The 21,540-nt window shown below is 41.4% G+C and overlaps 1 protein-coding gene across 3 annotated transcripts in view; it reads right to left on the reverse strand.

Annotated features, from left to right (window-relative positions):
• Window positions 1-2,417: 2,417 nt before the first annotated feature.
• Window positions 2,418-21,540, reverse strand: part of Tab2 (TGF-beta activated kinase 1 (MAP3K7) binding protein 2) — a 30,906-nt gene continuing 11,783 nt past the window's right edge. For 2 of the 3 annotated variants that reach the window (XM_055608058.1, XM_055608060.1), the window contains exons 3-7: window positions 18,409-19,900; window positions 10,524-10,684; window positions 10,221-10,314; window positions 9,138-9,218; window positions 2,418-4,345 (exon numbers count right to left, since the gene is read on the reverse strand). In XM_055608058.1, coding sequence (XP_055464033.1) covers window positions 4,203-4,345; window positions 9,138-9,218; window positions 10,221-10,314; window positions 10,524-10,684; window positions 18,409-19,900 — 1,971 coding nt within the window. In that variant the 3' untranslated portion in view covers window positions 2,418-4,202. The remainder of the gene's footprint in view (window positions 4,346-9,137; window positions 9,219-10,220; window positions 10,315-10,523; window positions 10,685-18,408; window positions 19,901-21,540) is intronic. The other variant, XM_055608061.1, reaches the window with a different exon arrangement.

Genomic DNA, 21,540 nt, shown 5'->3' on the forward strand with positions numbered 1-21,540 from the left:
AGCTGCTTGCTCACTTAAGAGAAACAAGGAGCTGTCGAGCTGGCTCGGCAGTTAAAATACTGCTCTTGCAGAGAAAATCGCTTGATTCCCAGCACTCATGTGAGGGAGCTCACACTGGGGACCTGATACATCTGGCCTCTGTGCGCTCCACTCAGATACAAACCCACACCCACTACATACAATTCAAAAAGAAAGGAAATGGTTGGTGCGGCAGTGTGCAAGCTTGTAATTCCTGCACTTCAGAGGCTGAGGCGAAGGGATGGCAAGTTTAAGGCTAGCCTCGGCTACCATGCAGCAAGACATCGTATAAAAAAACCTATAAAACCTACGTTGTTTCTAGCTTCTGGCGATTACAAATAAAGCTGCTACAAACATGGTTGAGCAAATGTCCTTGTTGTGTACTTGAGCCTCTTTTGGATATATGCCTAGGAGTGGTATAGCTGGATCTTGAGGAAGCACTATTCCTAATTGTCTAAGAAAGCGCCTCAGTTAAGGAATGGATACAGAAATTGTGGTACATTTACACAATGGAATATTACTCGGCAATTAAAAAACAAGGAAATCATGAAATTTGCAGGAAAATGGTGGGGACTAGAAAAGATCATTCTGAGTGAGGTATCCCAGAAGCAGAAAGACACACAGGGTATATACTCACTTATAAGTGGATATTAGACATATACTATAGGATAAACATACTAAAATCTGTACACCTGAGGAAGCTAATCAAGGAGGACCCTGGGTAAGATGCCCAATCCTCACTCAGAAAGGCAAATCGGATGGACATCAGAAGAGGGAGAAAACTGGGAACAGGACAGGAGCCTACCACAGAGGGCCTCTGAAAGACTACCCACTAGGGTATCAAAGCAGAGGCTGAGACTCATAGCCAAACTTTGGGCAGAGTGCAGGGAATCTTATGAAAGGGAGAGATAGAAAGATCTGGAGGGGACAGGAGCTCCACAAGGAGAGAAGAAAAAAAAAATCTAGGCTCAGGGATCTCTTCTGAGACTGATACTCCAATCAAGGACTAAGAATAGAGATAACCTAGAACCCCTGCACAGATGTAGCTCATGGCAGCTCAGTCTCCAAGTGGGTTCCAGAGTAATAGGAACAGGGACTGTCTCTGACATGAACTCAGTGGCTGGCTCTTTGATCACCTCCCCCTGAGGGGAGAGCAGCCTTACCAGGCCACAGAGGAAGACAATGCAGCCACTCCTGATGAGACCTGATAGAATAGGGTCAGACGGAAGGGGAGGAAGACCTCCCTATCAGAGGGCTGAGGGAGTTCAGAGAGGGAGGGTAGGGTTGGGATGGGACAAGGGCAGGGGCTACAAAGTGAATAAACTAATAAAGCGATAAATAAAAACCCTATAAAGCAAAAATGGTGACTTATGAAAAAAAAATTCCTATTTTGCTTACAAAGACCTGCAGCACGGGCCTCTGTATTGTCTGTATGAGGCGTGGTAACCGAGGCTTTGTCTGCACACTGGTGAGGGGTAAACCCCCATGCAGAGCAGCTGGAGGACAAGTGCTGTGAGTCGGTCACCTCTTCCCACCACATGAGTTCTGGGGGCCACCGAGCTCGGCCTGCTGAGCCATCTCACCAGTGCTGGGTAAGGTTTCCCCAGTTCAGTTTATCCGACCCCCTCGCCTGGCCCCTGCAGTGTTAAGACTCTAAGGCTGGTGGCACATCCTTCTGCGAGGGGCTCAGGAGTGACACTTTCTCAGTAATTTCCAAAGTCGGTTTCCAGACCATCATTTTTGTCCAGGGTTATTTTTGGCAAAGAAAATCTCCCTCCTACTTGGTCTGAAAGACTCAAGGTAGGCCTTCACACAGACCACACCAGACACCAGCAAACAACTCTGCTTGTTTCAAGCTCAGAAAGAAGTGTGACTATGAGAGTCCTGTTCAAGAGAACTCAGTAACAATGCATCATGGGGCTTAGCAAACATGAATGGGTTCCCTAGGCCAAAGGGTCCAGGAAGTCACATTTGTTTTGAACAATGGGGGAAAATTCTTAAAAGTTAAAAAGAAATGAACTAAAATGCACCATAAGCCGCTATCCACTTTCCTCCTCAGCTGAAATTTGGCTGCCTGCATCAGGTAAAAAACAGCCTGGCAACCAGACATGGTGTGTGCGTACAATCACAGGATTTGAGAAGCTGAGAAGATTGCAAATTTGATGCTAGCCTGGTCTACATAGTGAGATTCAGCCTGCAACAAGAAACCAGGCAACCAACCAACCAATCAACTCAGAAGAAACCAGTCTGTAGGAACCAATAAATCCAGAGGGAGCTATGAGCTGAGAGCAGATTCAAGAAAGGAAGGGCTGCCTTCTCCTGAGCTCAGTTAACCATGGAACATTATGCTGGGCTGGGTACAAACTGTCCCACAAACTTCAAAGACAAGCCACAAAATCCACATTAGAATATAAGTTTTTTAATTTTTATAAATAACTTATCTGTTACAAAGATAGTTTACCCAGCTAAATCACAAAACCATCAACTCAAGATATCCAAATTACGTTTTATTAATAAAACAAGTAAAAACTGATTTACCAATCTTCACATAGAACTGCAGAGGAAGCTGAAAAACAAGGCCTGCTTTTAAACAAATGCATCAAATGTATGAGTTTTGGGGTCTGCTGTTGAGTGACCTATGATCGCCACATCTCTTCTCACACTCAAGACACAGAGCCTGGAAGCCAAGGCTCTGACCTTCAGATCACTCATCCCTAATAATCCCGTTTATCTAAAACATAGTCACATGTGAACATTTACAGTGGGACAATCTACATTATTTCCTGTTTTTTTTTGCTATATTTCAGCACTTCCCTTAGCCCCATTCCAAGCACTGATAATTTCATAATTCTTTTTAAATGCATACTGTTATTTTTCCTTGATTTTATTTAGTTATATACATTCCTGATCTTATGAATATTTATTTTCCTTACAAAAATATATCATCAAAATAAAGAGATGTCTGAGGTTGCTTCAGTGTTCAAGTCTGTTTGTTTTTCTTTCTTTTTTCCAGCTTTTCTTCAGTTGTCCTAAAGATGACTATGTTTCATAAATACACGATCCTGTCACCCAGTCAGGTTTAGAAATGGACTGTCCCAATAGTACAGCAACTGCACTTCTTCCCAAGAAGAAAAGGCTGCTGGACCTGCTGCTGTGGCTGCTTCTGAAACTGTACTTTCCCAATGGGAGCCTCCACGAAGTGGGTTTCGCCACCTTTGCTTAAGCTGCTCTAGAAGACACAGGCCGCGTTTGGTCACCCTGTGAAGTCAGTGTAGAGTGTGACCTCCCGACAGGCCTGCACGGCTTCCTGCAGCTCGCGGGCAGCGCCTGCAAGTCTTCTCAGAGGACTGGCACCCGAGGGGACAAAGAGCAGGAGACGAGAGGGAAGTTATTTTGTGCACAGTTTCATTTCATTAATGCTTTTTTTTTTTTTTTTTTAATCTTATGGCATTGCTTTTCTCAGGTAAGGCTTAAAAGGAAACATGACCGTGCTTACTAAAAGGGAAAAGAACATTAGTTAACAAAAGTCTATTACACTATACATACAGAAATATAAGAAAATAATGAAGAAATCACTTAAAGCAGACATGAGAGATCTGTACAGTAGGAAAGGCTTTGGGGAGCTCACTGCGGATTGTACAGACAACGCATACTGCTTTCCTTTTTATCATTAGACCCTAGATGCTGGCTTCACAGAGACGTCTTCAGAGAAGACAAAAGACAAGGTCAAAAGTACCACAGATTGTGAAGTTTCCCGCATCCACTGGCACTATGCGGCAGCAGAGTTTTAAATAGCTAAACCTTGTTCCTTCTCTTCGTGTGTGTAGTGTTTCACCAAAAGCTTCAAAAACACAAAAAGCTATCATCCTATCCCTCCAGTCAAAATCAGTAGTGACATGAGGGGACAGGTGCTGGGAACACCGAGGCACTGACAGAGCGAGAATGGTCCACCGTGGGACACGATGCCCTGCACACGGTTAGGCAGTCCAGTCTCTCAGAGCCTTCGTGCGGTGAGTCTCCACTGTCCACAACTCTAGACTGAGGTAGCGTTAGCCGCGGGCTGACGCTGAGCGCAGCGTACTACCGTCTCATCACCTTCAGCTGGACTCTCCTATGTGGCAGCGAAACACTTCCCCAGACTTGTCTGAACTCTGGATGTGGCTTAGAGGAGACGGGCCTTTGGCTCAGAAATGCCGAGGCATCTCACACTGTTCACAGCGGATCAAGGCCGGGTGATTCAAAAAAGTACAGGCAGTGCAATTCCACTGAGCCCCCTCCTCATCCTCTGTGTCTTGAGTCTTTGGTGCTTTGGTGGTGGGCTTCTGATCTGTAAGGAAGCAATGAAAGAAAACAAGACAAGACACGATTTTTAAGAACTTAAAAAGACAAAACAATCCACAGTCTACCAAACTCCTGGTGACTACGTAGCGGGAAAGCGGCCGGTGAGCAGAGGAAACAACTGGCTCAACTGCCATGGGCCTCCACCTCCGTTATGGGGCTGCTTCTCCTCTGAGGAGTGACAGGACAGAGACACTTCCGCAGCCCAAGGGGGAGCACAGCGCGTACTTCCAACGTGCAGAAGTGGTAAGCACTGGGTACCAACCCCTGTGAAAAGGGTTCCTGCTGGACGACATGCTGCGAGTGTAGTCATGAGTCTCGCTTCCCAGTCAAGTAGTGTTTATAGATGTATTTTTCTTACTGGGAATGGAAGTTTCCATTACACATATTTTTTTAATCTACTGAAAAAAACAAGTCTTTAGTAACACAAAACACAAAGAACTGTTCCCTATCCCTTTCTGAGGCTCTAGCTCTCCATGTAGCTCAGGCTGGCCTTAAACTGCAGCAACCCCCTGCCTTAATCCCATGGGTGTTGGGACTATGTGTGTGCCATGACACTTGTTTGTAAACAACTAATTTCCAAACCTCTGTTTACATTTATGGCAGTAACAAATGCTGAAAAAGTGGAGAGGGTCAAAAAGTCATCACCCACTGTTATAACTTACAAAGTAGACATGGTATAGGAGAACCCCGAATCTGGTTAATCAGCAGGGGCCTTCTGCACTGTTCTTTGGCTACACAGCCCCTTAGCTACCATGCCCAGCCCTGAACAATGCCTTCAAGTTTTCATCCAGCAAGATCCGTCGTGTACTTAACCTTCTAATCTAGTTGATTACCATTTTTACATTCAGGCATTTCGAGCTGTACACGTGTGAGTATGCATGTGTCACAGCATGCATGCAGAGATCAGAGCAAAGCCTGCAGGGGCTGGTTCTTTCCTTCTACTATGTGGATCCTAAGGATTAGATTGAGAACATCCAGGTCAGCTAGCACCAAAGGCCTTCACCATTGCACTTTCCTGCCAGCTCCATCTGAGCTAGTGTTTGTATACGGAGGGTCAAGTCCCGTAATTTTGCATATGGAGACTCGGCTTCCCCAGCACCCCTTGCTCACACAGCCATCGTGAGGAAAGGTGAGCACTGAAGCACCTGTGTTTCTGTTCTGCTCCGCTGGTCTGTGTATTATGCCAGGACTGCACTGTTTTCATCACTGTAGCTGTGCCATCTCTTCTGAAGGAGTGTGGTATCTTCAGCTTCATCCTCACTCAAGACTGCTCTGGCTACTTAACAGTCTTTCCGTCTGATTTTTAGGACATTTTTCTTGTAAGAATGACACTGGAATTTTGATAGTGACTGCATACTCTGTAGATCAGGGCTGGAGACACGGCCCAGCAGTTAAGAGCACTGGCTGCTTTTCCAAAGGACAGGGTTCAATTCCCAGCACCTACCTGGCAGCTCACAACTGTCTGTAACTCCAGTTCCAGGTGACCCTAAACCCTCGCACAGACACATGCAGACAAAACACCAATGCACATAAAAATCTATAGATTATCCCATGTATTAAAGGCTGCGGAACAATACAAATTCTCTAATCCATGAACATGAATGTCTCTAATAATTTCCTTCTTCAGTTTATAACTTTTGGTATAAAGCTCTTCTGCCTCTCTGGTGACGTTTATCCCTATTTTAACTTCTTGTCACTGTGAACGACACTTTTCCCTTTGATATTATGAATTTCTTTTTGCATAATTAATTGTATAAAGAAATGTAACTTCTTTACATTTTTATATTGATGATTTTTATATTGATGAACTCACTAAGTAGTTTTAATAGTGGATGCTTGAAATCATGGCAAATACTGATCCTGATACATGCTGTGTTTTTTCTTAGAACACAAACACCTATAAAACTAATTTATAAATCAGGCACATTAAAATGGAGTAACAATTCATGGTAAAACAGATTTAACACTAATGAAAGCCATCTAAAATGTATGTATTATTGATTTTTGAACTATTCCACACAGTATTTTCAGAATATGCTTCACTGTAGCGAACCAATAAAAACAGTGCGACTGCAGCTGAGATAAGCACGTCATCATTCTGTTCCCTCTTTGCTCACTTGAAAGCCTTCTTCCTCCTCCTCAAGCTGCTCTGGCTAGGGCAGTGCAGCCAGGGCAGTGCGCTGAAAGAAGCAAAGAGTGGGAACTCCTGTCTTGGACCGTGTATCAGATAGAAAGCTTCCACTTTCCCCAGCTATGACATATGTGTGGTTTTGATAATGGCCTTTATGATGCTAACGTGAAATGCCCTTTCACTTGCTGGCTTTCTTTATGTTTACTTGTGTGTGGGGTGTGTGCGTGCATTCCAGGGCAGAAGTATAGAATTCAGAGGATAACTGCAGTTGTCTCTCCCTCTACTGTATGGGTTCCAGTGACTGAATCTAAGCCACCAGGTTTCACAGGAAGTACCTTCCTCACTAATGCATCTTGTATTTTATGCTTTAATCATGAGTGGACTAATCTTCATCAAATTCTTTTTGTATGTCTATTCAGATGACATAATTTCTCCTTTCACTTTGTTTCCTCTTGCTGTATTCCACTGACTAATCTGTTCACTTCGAGCAGGTCTTGTATCTCAGAAGATTCCACTTGGTCATGTGGAATGGTCTTTCTAGGGTGTTGTTAATACGACAGCAAAAAACCTACACACCTGTGTTCCCTGGGATCTGGGCCCACAGCTTCCTATTACTTATAAAGTCTGCCCAGCATTGCAAGTGTTTCTTTTCAATTTTGGGAAAGAGAATAGGTTTTAGTTCTTTGAATGTTTCACAGAATTTACCCAAAAAGCCATCTAATTCTCTGAACTTTTCAACGAGATATTATCATCGATTCAATCTCCTTATTGTTAGCAGGCCTGTATATCTGCTTGATTCAGATGAATAGGATTTCTCAGAATTTATTTCTTAGAAGTTAATAGTTTGTAGACACACATATGTTCACATTGGCCCCTTATGATTCTTTTATTTTTGAGGCTTCTGTTGTCATGACTTCTCTTTCAGTTTTTAACCTGAATTTTCCTTCTCCTTAATCTGTCTAGCCAAGGATTTGTAATTTCAGCTTTTCAAATGTTTTAATGATTTTCTATTGTTTTTAAACTCTTGGATTTATGCTAATTTTCATTATTACTTTTTTTCTACTAACTTTGGGCCTACTTTCTCATTCTAGGTCCCTGAGGTACACAGTTAGATTGAGGTCTTTCTTTTTTAATGTAGGTTTTTCTCTCTATAAACTTACCATTTGCTTTTGTTGCCTCTTACAGGTTCTGGTATGTTTGGTTTTGTTTGTTTCCAAGGTATTTTTGTGTAAGAATCAGGGTTTTGGATTAAACCTTAGGCTTGGGCCTTGCTAGGCAGGTGTCCTACCAGTAAGCATCACATACCCAGATCATTCTCCAGACACCTTGAAAATTCCTTTCCTCAAAGACCCAGTGAATATTAATGGCTGTATTGCTTATTTTCTGGTTTCACAGAACCATGGCTGAAAGATTTTGGTTAAAATGGTTTTGATCTTAAACTTGTTACGACACACTTTATGGGAAGACAATTCTGTACATGCTACCAAATGTACATACATTCATACACATAAAATCATATTCTTTTCTTGGGGGGCAACTTTACAGATTTAAAAAATATAATTTATTTGATTAATTATAGCCACTCATGACTTATATTAGTACCATTTAAATAAGGTACCTTTTTGTATATTTTGACTTCAGTTTTTGTGTCTTTATGTCTAAAATGAGTCTTGTAGATAAAGCCTATGGTTGGATCCTGCTTATTAAAATTCACCCACTTGCTCTATCAGCTGACGGAGAGTTGACTGTGCTTCCATGGAAGGCAATCATTACTGAGAAATCTAGCACTCCTACTGTTTTTTGTTCTTCTTGCTTTTCTGACTGTCTTCCCTTGTCATTTGATGATCTTCTGAGTTTTTACCGAAACATTTTTAGAACATTTGTGTAACCATTTGTTCGGAGTATTTTTTTCCCTTGTCTGTGGTTGTGGGCATCTTTCCGTTACACCTTCCGACTTTAGGTTGGCTGACAACTTCAATTACGTGCAGAGTCCACTCTCACCAACTCCACCTGGCCACACTCTGTGTTCTTGTAGTAAGAATGTGCTTTCTTAATATTGTATCCTCATTTACAAACTCTTTGTTTTACTTCTCTTAGGGTTAAAAGCAAACTATGCCCGATTAATAATTGAGCATAGTGTCAGAGTGACCTGAATGTACATGCCTACTACTTCATCTGTACACAGAGCCTAGTGCCGGCTTACACCACAGACTTATTTTAACATGTCTTAGCTTGGTGCACAAGTATTCTGTGAATGCTGTAAAATGTTACCAGATGATACTTTTTAAAATTGGCCTGGAATTCAGTATGTATTGCTCAGAATTATAAAGAACGACGTTCTCAAAAAACTGACTTTCTCTGAGGTGCCTTCCTTTTTTGTACTTTGTTTTAACACAAACTGTTTTGAGAGTACACAGTGGGTACTAAGATCTCAGACATTACTCTTAGAAAGTTAAAATACGTTACATCTTTACATCCTCCCCAAGCCCCAGAATTTAAATAAACAAACATCTTCCTAAGAAATTCACCCAGAATGCCAAAGTTGGAAGCATCTCTAAAGTGGAAGATTGAAAAAAAAAAATTTTTTTTTCCCTAAGATTTTGCTTTCCAAAATGTAACAATTTTCACACTTAATGGATGCACTAACCTTTGGGTTTTGGTGGCACAGGACCTACAAATCCAATATTGTCATAAAAGTTATGAATAGCGCTGGGGTTAAAATGTGGTCCTGAAATATATAAAAAAGTAAATATATCAGTATTTAAAGCTGAAAAATACTTAATTTATTTTAAAGCAAGCATTTCTTTCTAAAAATAAACAGAAGAAATGCTTTAAATTATACCCTCTTAACTCAAATTCTATGTAAGATTTCAAAAACCTGTCTCCAAATCTAGGTATAAGCTAGTACTCACAATAAAGGCAAGTGGTCAACGGGGAACAAGTGAAGTCGATGCTTGTGACAAAGAATTAAGAGCGGAGCCCTGGGTCCACTTGACAAGCTAGGACGATAGCTTACTGGCATTTTAACATCAATTTAAGAAAAATCCTTCATCTTTCAGTTTGATGGATGCTGGATTACACACACAGATGTGACCAGACTCCCTGGTTAACTTTCCTTTGTTCCTTATTAAGTTTGATGTATTTCTATTACTTCCCCAACTTGAGAATTAGGTTTCAGTGATAAATTTTATTTACGTTTTCTATGGAACTGAATTAAATCTAAATACTACAATAAGAAATTACTGCTGGATACTAACTGCTCAAAAAAAGTATAAAGCCTTATCACTTAGAATATAACTGTACTTTTATGTCCTTTTCTGTTTAATCAATCAAGGCAGTGCCAGTGAGATGAGGACACACAATCCTTGAAAGGCAAAAGGAGAGCGGTTACATGAACACAGCCACATTAATAACTAACCCTGCTAACGAGCCTATACACACAGAAGCCAAACCTTCGACCATGCAGCTACATACACAGTCGCTGCTTTCCCTACCACAGGGCTGAGGAGAAGGCTGCAGCGGATCTAAAGTCTACCGAGTCTGTCTGCTTTCCTGAACCAATTCCATACTTGTTGGGGGAAGAGAGGTTGAAAAGCCAATTGTTCTTCTGCACTATCTGCCTCCAAAGCCGAACACTCTGAGACAGTGCCTGGGAAGCCTGTTTTCGGCCACAGGAAAAGAGATGGCAGATCAAGTCAATCAATTCAGCTGAGTATGCACTGAACTTTACCTCGGGCTTGAAAAAGATCAATTTCTTTGGTTAAGCAGTCAATGTCAATCTGGAGTTGTCTATTACAACTTCTCAACTGCTGCATTTCTTCGAGCTGAAAAATAATTCCATGTAAAAAAGGTTTGTATTGAATTCTCATGTCATTAGTTAAGAAAGAATGGAGTCTGGCAGGGGGAAGGGAAGGACAGAAACACAAACACGAATTAAGAGCATTTGCGGAAAACTAGAGCAAGCCTTAAACTGTGGCAGACAGCCTGCTCTCCTATTCAAGCACAGAGGTCACAGTGGTTACACAAGACTTACTGAAGGTATTTGGGATATGGAATTTGATCTCTTCAGGCGCCTTCGAGTTAGATTATTTTCCATCTCATTGACCTCAGATTTGAGTTTATCCAGCTTTTTCTTCTGCATCTCGAGCTCTCTTTGAAGCCGCTCCATCCTGGCCTTCTGGTGCACCAGCAGCGCTGCAACAGGACACAAGCATGAGGACCCACCCACTCGAGCAGCTAACCCCGAAGCAGACAAGCATTTCTGGGACAGTCTGCCAGAATGCTAGAGCTACTTTAAAACAAAATATTGTTAAGTACTTAAATTAAAAAAAAAAAAAAAAAAAACTTAACCTGGAAACTGTTTTAATTACTTAAGCAAATATTACACATGTAAAAGTTTTCATGGTGAGGATTAAACCTACATGATGGCTGAAGACAGTAGTCCATTCCTTTTTAAAAGGTTCTAGCTCAGTACACTAATCTACTTGCTGTTTGGCAGTTCATATCTTACTCTTGGAAATGACAAGTCTCTCTTCTCCAGTGTGACACACTGGTCTATGCATGAGACATTCTAACATGACAATTTAATGACATTTTATAAGAGAATATGAAAAGGGATAAATACATTTTGATGTATGTAACATGACTGACTTCAACTATGTAGGTATTAACAAGTTGTTCAAACTGCAAATTAAAAACTGTCATTTAGAAAAGCAAATACTTTATTTTCTCATTTCCAGGCTATATTTTGTCAAACAACTTTAGCAGCATTTCTAAAAGAAGCAATAAATCTTGCAGCATAAATGCTGAGCTACCTGGGAAAGTTTATTAAGCTGTTAAAAGTTATTTGTCCCTGGGAGCCAGCCCTGGGACATGGGAACCTTGTCTTTTAGGAACTGGATTGGAAAGACATCTTGGGATGACGCTACCCAAGAAGAGGCTGATGTGGTTTGAGGCACCCCAAACCTGCAGTATTATTGCTTTCCATGTTTAGAAATGTTTGGATACACAGATGCTTACCAATGTATCACAGCGACCTGAAGTGCCCAGTACAGTGGCATGCTATGCAGGCTTGCCACACACAGTTAGTAGGTATGCTAGGGCCTGCGGGTGCAGCAGCTACCACACCCACCTGGGCACTCCATGGTGACTGCATGATGAGTGGACTGGCTACATGGCACATTTTTTCAGACTGAATCATTTGCTAAATGTTGTTTGTCTATACATTTAAAAAGGAATTTCAGGGGCAGACAGAGTGTGGAGAAAAGATTAGATTTGAAGGATAGTCATTACAGATGTCCCCAAACTGAAGAAATAAAAATATAATTCTAGAAGATAATGAATGGAACAATTTATTCACCTACCTAAACTATCAAAGAATATCGATGAAAAAGCATACTTTCAAAGTTTGAAAGAATTTATCAATCACAGGTAGCTATTAAAATCATTTTTTTTCCTGAAATACATTTTTTAAAGAAACTAAATGTAAAGGATGGAATAGAATAGGACAAACTAACAAAAAGCCGAGCATAAAAACAAAAATACACAAGACAAGATTGTTAAAAAATCAAAGTGAAACTAAAATACCAGAAAATAAAAAAAAAAAAAAAGAATCAGGAAGTACAAAATCCGAAAAGTATGCCACAGACTTGGAAAGAAGGGCCCAAGGCCATCTTCTTTTGTGTTTCCCTATAAGAGCTATGCTTAAATCTACATGGAACCCATTCTTAAATGCCAACATGCTAAGTGTTTAGGGATTACAACTAAAGGAATAAAGGTGCAGTTTCTAAATGAAATACCTACTTTCTAAATTAAAATAGCAAAAAGAAAAACAAAGAACACATGCTTAAACCTAGCAGGCAAGAAAGGACATAGAAGACATGGAAAACAAAAACCTGACAAGAATACTCTGAACTGTTATCATGCGATTTTAAATAAATGTATCTGTAGGACTGTTTTGCCGACATGTATGAGCATTCCTCATGCCTGCACAGTTCAGAAGAGGGTGGAGCTCCCTGGAAATGGAGTTACAAATGAGCTTCCACGTGGGTGCTGGTAACTGAATCCAAGTCCTCTAAAGCAGCACTGCTCAACAGTCTCTCCAGTTCACAAGGCAGCTTTTTAAAACTCAGATATATGCTGTTTATAAAAGAAACACTCCACTCCTCCGGTCTTTTAATACGCTGCTGCTATGCTGTAGGCAACTTAGGAACACAACGAACAGCTTTTAAGTCCTCGTTCTGTCAGAATTAAAGTACAGAAAAAAGCAGCTGGAGCACGCTGGCCCTCTGCTGCTCCGACAACCGCGCACTGGAGCGGCTGGTTGCCAGGGCCTTCCAACACTGCTTCTGGAGTACAGGTGTCTTGAGGGAAAGCTGCCTTGCCTCAACTTCTCCCAGCTTCTGATGGAAACAAATGCTTGATTTTATTAAGAATTGTTAAGACACTTCAAGTTCTAGACAGTGTTAGTTTTTAATAATTTTAGGCACTTTTAAAATAATTACTAATTCTTCCAGAAACATTCAAAGCTATTAGAAGACAATACACTTATTAAAGACATTGTAAAATGTCTCAGGTATTGATGGATATAAAGATTTTAGAATTATTAAAAACAGATAATTTTTGTCATTAAATGTAGTAGGTACTTATTTCTCAAGTCTTAAATTTATATGATTTAATGTGTCTAAATTAAGTATATAACTAATTCCTATTCAAGTTAGAATGAAGAAAGAACAATGTCAGCCTTTAAAATAAATCTAAATTCTTCTGGATTCAACTGGATTGGCAGCAGAGACTGTATCTGTTTTCTACAGTGTTCCATTACTGCTAGACATTTATTTGGTCAGTGAATCACAAAAGATTCAAAGATGGCCCCTTTTAAAGCATCCTGTTTTCAGCTGTTTTGCCATTTTTAAGGCTAGTTGAAATCAGACCTTCCTTGCTGCATAGCCTGTAATTCAAAGAACAAACACAACAAGAAAACTGAGATAATGCAGAAGCTCTGTACATCCCCAACATTACAGTCAGCACTAACATGAGCTAGTCTTTTAACACAACTGGTGGGGCCTCTGCTAGGCACTGATGTGTTGGCATTATTTGTACATAACTAAGCCTCGGCATGTAATTCTCCAGCACCGAGGCATAGATATCTTCCTCAGAGACTAGGACGCTTATGGCTTACACAGACCTCTACTTTAAAGGAGACATGGCAGCAGTCTTCAGGTTTGTGATGGAATGTCGTAAGGCCAGTTCCCTGTGGTTTCAAGGAGTGTCACCATCACTGAAGAGAAACACAGCACAAGACTTCTGCTGTCTGCTTTTCCAAATCATGAACAGGGAAAGGCTTTCTAATTATGATACAAACCCCAGAAACTAGAAGGGGAAGAGACCAGCAAATCTAAATACACGAAAGTAAAGCATTTAAGACATTAAGTGAGCATAGTGAAAGTCACTGCAAGATAGAAAAAAGTACACAAGTCCCTTAAAAACAGGCATGCTCACAAACTAAGAAATGCGGGTCCCTCCTGAAGATCATCTTCTTTCCTCACAGACAAGTTAAAATAAAAACCAACCCACACAGTAGATTTTTATGTGACGGAACAAGGAAGTATTTTCTTTCCAACCCTTTGTGCACTTGGTAGAAAGGGGAAGAAAGCTGTGCATACTGTCCAGGCGCCTGCTGCTCAAACATGGAGCACACAGACTAGTGCAAGAGGCCTAGGAAGCGCCGCATAGAGAACAGCCTCATTAGCGCTGAGTCACACGATGGGTAAAGCTGCAGTCCACTCAGGCCTGGGGGGACTCTGGGACCTCTTTACCCCAGAACTCCCCATGGGCGCTGGGGGATGGCTCACCTATGATTTCTCTTGTCACGGAACAGAGCCCACCAGCTAACCTGGAATGACATTTTCTAGAGTAGGAGACAGGAGAACACAAATTCAATGCTTATTTGGGCATATAAAGAAAGGTTTTGTTTCTAAACAAAACAAAACAAAACGACAAGAAAAAAGTGTTAATATTTGCATAAGCACATCCTGGCTATAATTTAAATAGGCTCTGGATTATTTGTGATAATGCCTAATGTCATGTAAAGATTAAATAGCTGTCATACTATAGTGTGTAATGAAAAAGAAAAAGTCTCAATTTCTGCAGTACAGATGCAATCCTGACAGGTCCAATTTATCAACATAAGGTTAGATGTGACAATTTAGCCCACACCCCATGTGTTTACAAATATCCATATGAATACAGTCCGTACTAAAAAAATGTGCTATATCTGTATATATATATAGTAATATGAATGTATATTTGTATATGAGTGACTCTATGGAAAAATAAAAATGTTAATAAAGATAGAGGTGGAGACATACTCTATCTTTTTTTTGTCAGACTTTTAAAATGATTTGTATATTGCTGTCATAATGCTTTTAAGATATTATTTTTCTTTTTGGTTTTTTGAGACAAGGTTTCTCTGTGTAGCCCTGACTGTCCTGGAACTCATTCTGCAGACTAGGCACCCACCTGCCTCTGCCTCTTAAGTGCTGAGATTAAAGGCGTGCGCCACTACTGCCCGCAAGGAATCAGTTTTAAGAGAGCTTGCTGAGCAGAGTTCTCCCGTGATGGGACGTGGCGCCCAAGAAGGCAGCTGCAGGATGGAGCTCTCATCAGCCAGGGCTGGACTCGGTGGCCTGCTAACTCGGGGTAGAGTTCTGCACCACTTACAGAGTCTGTTTTAACTCTAAGACCAAACTAAACAGCAGGAAGAGCTGACAGGTAGGAGACTCACTTGAAAAACCAAAACCAAACAAACAAGCAAAATGAGCAGTTTGATGTCAATTTGTGATTTCAAGATGATTATTTAATAACGTGATTATAGTAACATAAAAGTTCTACAGGAGGCACTTCATAAAATTAAGCCAACTACCAATTTAAACATTGTAACTTAATTTAAATTGTTTCCTTTTGGGAAAACAAAATCACTGAATTTGTATCACAACTAGAATTATTAAATCTCAAAGTGCTGTGATGTGTAAGGAAGTACTGGTGAAAAGTGACAAGGAACGAGAAACACAAAACTCAATAAACTTATTGTCAACTTTTTAAAACCAATTTCTATTTTAGGTTTAAAGTCTAGGCTTTCGCTCAACAAAAATCAAAGCTTCTGTTAATATTAATGGGATGATAGAATTACAAGTGTAACTAGAGACAAGACACTAAAGTATAATTAAAATGCAACTTTATGTAAGTTTTTAAACCGCAAAAGCATTTTGCCATCTAAATCAGTCCTACAGAGGTTGCTGGGGAGGAGACTGAGGAACCTTTTGGCAGCTGTTCTGGTCTGCTGAGCCTTGGCTTCATAACACATGGAATGTATCTTTCTTCCCCCCCATGACAATGGGCTTGAATGATGAGTGGTTTTCCCCTCCCCATCTATCAAGACAAGTATGGCAGCCACTCCGTGGGAGGACAGACAGCTCTTCTACTTTTCAACAGCTACTCGCTCCAGTCTCTATCAGAAGGAAAGAGGAATATAGCTTATAGCTCAGTGGGCTCTCAGGAAAGTTCGAACAGTAGGGACAGCAAGTACAAAGGCACCAAGGGGAACTGACAAAGGCCAGAGGGGCTGGACACTGCAAGCAAAGCAGTGTCTGAAAGAAAAAAGCAGGGATAGCAAGGTGGCTCAGTGGGCAAAGCACTGGACACTGATAACTTGCTCCACTCAAATCCATCAGCACATGCATCCCTACTCACACATGCATGCACAAGGCACACGTGAGAACGTAAACACATACAACCACACATACTCATACTCTAATTAAATTTTGAAAAAATAAAAAAACAAAGCCCCCAAGTAGATGAGAAGGAATGGCACGCACATAGGCTTTGAGAGCTTCCACTGTCAACAGACAGCTATCAAACTGCACAGGGATAGGATGTGACAGGACAGGGTGTTTTGAACAGTATCTCTGGCTGCGGGGCTGCAAGCAGACCACAAGGAGGCAAGGGCGAGGGCCAGGGTACTGCTACTATTATATTAATCTGAGAGGTGGCGCGGTTAGATGAAAGCAGGGGCCAGGGGGTGGGGAAACAGGGTTTTGGATATACTTGGAAAGATAGATGACAGGATTTTCTGTCAAATAAGATGTGAATATGAAATAAAGGAGTCGAGGATGTTTTATTCTAATCATTAGAAAATTCAATTGCCAGTAACTGACTAAGGGAGGAATAAACTGCTGGGAAAGTCAGAGGCTGTTTTAAGACTCACTAAATTTGAGAAACCCATGACACATTCCAATGCAGGCGATTGTACAGATAAAGCGCCTTGAACTCAGGGAAGGTCTGGCTTAGAGTTAGCAATGTGGGGGCCAGGGGTATATACAATGTTATTTAAAATCAAGGGGCAGAGCTGGGCATGGTGGAAGAGGCCTATAACCCCAGCACTTGGGAACTGAGGCAGGAAAACTTTGTCTTGGGCAGAGCTGGTCTACTTAGGACTACCTTATTTAAAGAAAGAAATAAGCATGTAACAAAAATCAAGAGACCAAATGAGATCAGAGAACAGACAGAAAAGAGGTTAAGGATCTTATTAAAAGTAAGCCAAGAGACTCAGATCTCACTAGGACCAAAGAAGTAGAAGGGCAAAGAGGTGAGACTCAGAAAGACAAGGGAGGGTTGCACAGAAGAAAAGCAGCAGGGACACCGGTAGCATTTCATGGAGAAGAGGGGCTGATCTCCAGAGGAGGGAGGTGAAGGCGCAAAGATGGCTACTGAGTGGGTAACAATGCCGTCACCAAGACTTTGACTGCACCTGGCGACTGCACTGGGGAAAATGTGATTGCCGTAGATCTAGAGAGAATGGGGAAAATATGGAGACAGTGTATTTAAGGAACACTTTGCTTTCTCACTTAAGTTAAAGAGGAGTAACTTTAATATAATGTCCACATTTTATCTTCATAAAACCCTGCTCTACATTACAGGAAGCCTGCCATTCTGCTAGGAGAGAGGATAAGACTGATGAAAGAACTCCGTTTCGGTGGAAAAGCTGGTAATCTATAGAAACTCAGGCACTGCTGAAGTAAAGGAACAGCTTCAGTCAGTCACAGGTATTGGGATAGTATCAATCTTACGGTAACTTGTAGCACAAACAGAATCGCCTAGACCTCTAGTACACACGTGCATCAGCTTCCTACACCAAGATGCCAACTGTGTAAGGTTAAGCCGGCCCTGGGCACCTGGATGTTGTCAAATCTCTATGCAGGATTATGGGACAGGAAACTACCACAACCTAGCTTAGATAAAGACTCACTTACCAACTATCAGTTTAAATAAGACCAAAGAGTCAGATTCTTCTAAGAAAGCCAGTCATGAAGCTGCTTTTTCAGAAAGGATGAAAGGGCTGGAGCGACGGCTCAGCGGTTAGGAGCACTTGTTGGTCTTGCAGTGGACCTGGGTTCAGTTCCCAGCACCCACATGGTGGCTCACAACCGTCCTTAACTCCAGTTCCAGGAGAGATGATGACCTCTTCTGACTTGTGTGGGCACCAGGCAAAAACATGGTACACAGACACAAAGGAAGGCAAAATACTATTCATACATATAAAACAAAGTAAATAAAAAAAATTAAAAACAAGCCAAAGTTGATTTTGAAAATCTATTAACTACAAAATTCCAGATGATATGATCATAAAATTAAAATTTATATGACTCCTTTCAAAAGTGAAAATAATGATTATTTGGGACATTTGAAGACAGAAGTTGGGTCAGGGATACAGCCAAGTGGAAGAATACTTAGTGTAGGAAGGCAGTACTGCAGAACAAGTCAGACAGACCAGACGGCATGTGGACGCCCATTTCTGCTCTGAAACCCATGTTCGGTCAATGCAGCAAGGAAAACGATCCCTCCTTTAACGTTAGCATTACCTTGCGTGTAGGCAGCATCATCAGATCCCACACTCAGTTTCCGCGCTTCGCTTATCCTATCCACATGTGCTAAAGCAGGGTCCGTGAGGTGCTGCATATTCTCTGTTTCTACATAATGGTCAGGCTGATTTAGAAGATTTGTAAGTTCAAAGGTAGGGGAGACTACCCCTGGGGAGACTGCCGGGGGCTTATTGGGAGAAACTGTAATTTTGAAAGTATATTTCGTGTTGGGCTGAGTGACCACCACTCGGGGAGACGTTGCAGAGTTACCACCCAACACTCGGCTTTTGGGAGGGTGGTGATGGATAAAGGCAGGACCCATGCTCACTTGCCCAGACATGTTCCTGGAGGTGGCAGATGGCCCAGAGTTTGTGGATATGAAGAGTGTAGGTTGATTCCGCATGCCCTGCTCATCTCCTGTGGTGGCATTGGCTGAAATATAGACCTTAGGTTGACTACGGGAGACCATCTCATCAGTACTTGGAGGACTGGCAGCTATGTAAACAGTGGGCTGATTTCTATTTAAGGTCTGGCTGTTGACCATTGAAGTGCTGGCAGTTCGAGGTCCAGAAGCACGTAATTTTGAAGAACTGTTTCTCTGTGGGGGTTCAAGTTTGATTTCTATCTGGTTTTTTCGAGGTCCTGTTGAAATGTTCTGAATGTTATACTGGGCAGAAGACTGAGCGCTACCCGACGAATGGACTGCTGGTGGCTGTGGGGTAGTTGGCGAGCTGATGGGCATGTAGACATGAGAGGTCTGGTGGCCCTGCTGATTCGGCTGTTGGGTTGAGGTATGTGGCAAAGGACTGGACGCAGGGTAAGTAGTCCAAGGACCAGGCTGCGAAGGTTGGTAGGCTTGCTGAGGGTTCACGGGATTAAACTGAGATACCCAGCCAGAATGCTGTTGTGTCTGCCGAGCTGTACCACTAGGAGTTGTAATATAAGGCCTAATATAGATAGAATTTCCCTGTGGGCTGTTAAGTACAGGCGGAGGTACACCATGTATGTGCAAAGACGTAGGAGTACTCCGACCAGTCTGTATGTTTGGGGCTAACGTTACCATAATAGGATTAAATCTGGGAGTTTGCTGAGAGAGGTTAGGTGGCCCTTTGCTGCCTAGGTGAAATCCAAGATGTGGTGTTGAATTTGAAGCACCAGATGTGCTGGGCATTCCAAACACACTGAAGCCGTGAGGAACTTGAGCTGGTGCTGTCTGTGGCTCCTGCTGGAACAGTTCATTGTTGGACTGCCCACCTTGAAGCTGTCCATCACTGACGCTGTGTGTCAGAGTCCTACTTCCATTTACTCTACTTCCTTCTCTTCCGTGGTGGTAAACATTCTGTGACTGCAAGTCCAAGTTGAGAGAAGTCATGTGATTGCGTAGACCAGAAATTCCAGACTCATCTGAAAAGTTCAGGTCTCCTTCACCATAAAGATACCGTGTACTCTCCTGAGAGAGAACAGCACAGCAGGCATCCAGGTTGTTGTTGTTCTACAGACAAAATAAGAACAGGTCAGTCTTCCTCGTGAGCTGTGAATACAGACATCATTACCACAGCAGTACTATACAATTAGCATGTGATGGCTAATACAATCTCCAGACTGAACATCTTTTGATTTGAGAACTATTTTATGTATATATTGAATTATTAATTCTCATTATTAGTATAATGGAAAACTTATTAGTAACAGATAAATGTAAACCAAATCCTTGTCTAAGAATTGTCCTTCAAATACAGTAAAAATGCAGCTTAATAAAAAAATACAATTTTTACACTAACAAAGTAATCAACTTAACAATATAAGGTATAATTAAATTTCTTTTAAAAGTGAAATGATAAAATGCAAAGTTCCTCAAACTACTCAGAAAATAAGCCAGTATTTATATAGTCAATTGTTAAACAAATTCTTTTAAACTAAAGACCATGTAAGTTAATTTTTAGTGCTTATAGTTTTCAACCATATATGCAGCAATCTTCAAGGCTGTGGAAGACTTAATGACAAATAAAACTGAGCTTTTCCCCCCCCCGCAAGAGCCTGTAACCAATCAGGTAGGCAGTTTTGGAAAACGGAAATAGTCTGTTTTCTAGGGCCTATGACCTCTCCAGGCAATGAGAGTTAGCTAGGTTTATAACACCCCAGCTAAATTCTAAGTATTTTTTAAAAGCCACATATGGTTAGCTCTCCCCTCTCATCAAAGCAATTTCTTTTGGCAACGGAGACCATCAAGGAAATCTACAACCGGTCAAGACGCAGAGAATAACCAGCTGTGCGGTACCCAGTATCAACTGGTATATCTACAACACAATCCCTACTCCATGGAGGAGGGGTAAGATTTTATGAGCCAGAGGACTAGGATGCTTGCTGTGAGACAGTGTCTTATAGCATGACGGGAAGCGACAGCTATGAAATCATGACAGTATGGCTGCCTAAAGAAGACCTGTACAACCACACCAGTTAATATGCCAATGCAGACAGGGGAGGCTCCATGAGGCACCACTCCCAGAGGAGGAGCTATAGGCAATCAATGGCTGCTGAGAGGGAAAAGCAATCTTCTCTAGGGATGAGCCCTGGTCAGCCCTAAACACACGTACATTAGAACAAGTTTTAAAAAAACTTTACATGTTTCAAAAAAACATGTAAAGCTCCAGAAAAAAAAAAAATAACACTAGGGGTTCCTCTCAGGCATCTACCCATACACATGTGTAACATACTTGAAGATATATGGGCACCTATATGAATTAATGTGTACACACACACACACACACACACACACACACACACACACACACACGACTGGATTAATGAGGTACGTTCACCTTGACGGTTCACAGGGCATATACAACTTGGATGAGAAGACAACAGACAGACAAACTGCCAACCCTCTCCAAAACAAAACAAAACAAAACAAAACAAAACAAAACAAAAAACAAAACAAAACCAACATAGAAACCTTAGCGTTCTTGGAGAAGGGAATGAGAGTTAGCTAAGCCATGTTCCAAAGCGAGTGAAACAAGACTAGCTGGTCCTAGGAGTGAAGGTTCGTTTACATGGGAAATTTCATGAAACACATGGTTGCAAAAGGAGTTGGGATTAAGTAATGGAGGATAAAAAAAAAGAGAGAGAAGTAAA

This window comes from Psammomys obesus, unplaced genomic scaffold (assembly GCF_907164565.1).
Source record: "Psammomys obesus unplaced genomic scaffold, mPsaObe1.curated_primary_1811, whole genome shotgun sequence".
Classification (NCBI taxonomy): Eukaryota; Metazoa; Chordata; class Mammalia; order Rodentia; family Muridae; genus Psammomys; species Psammomys obesus.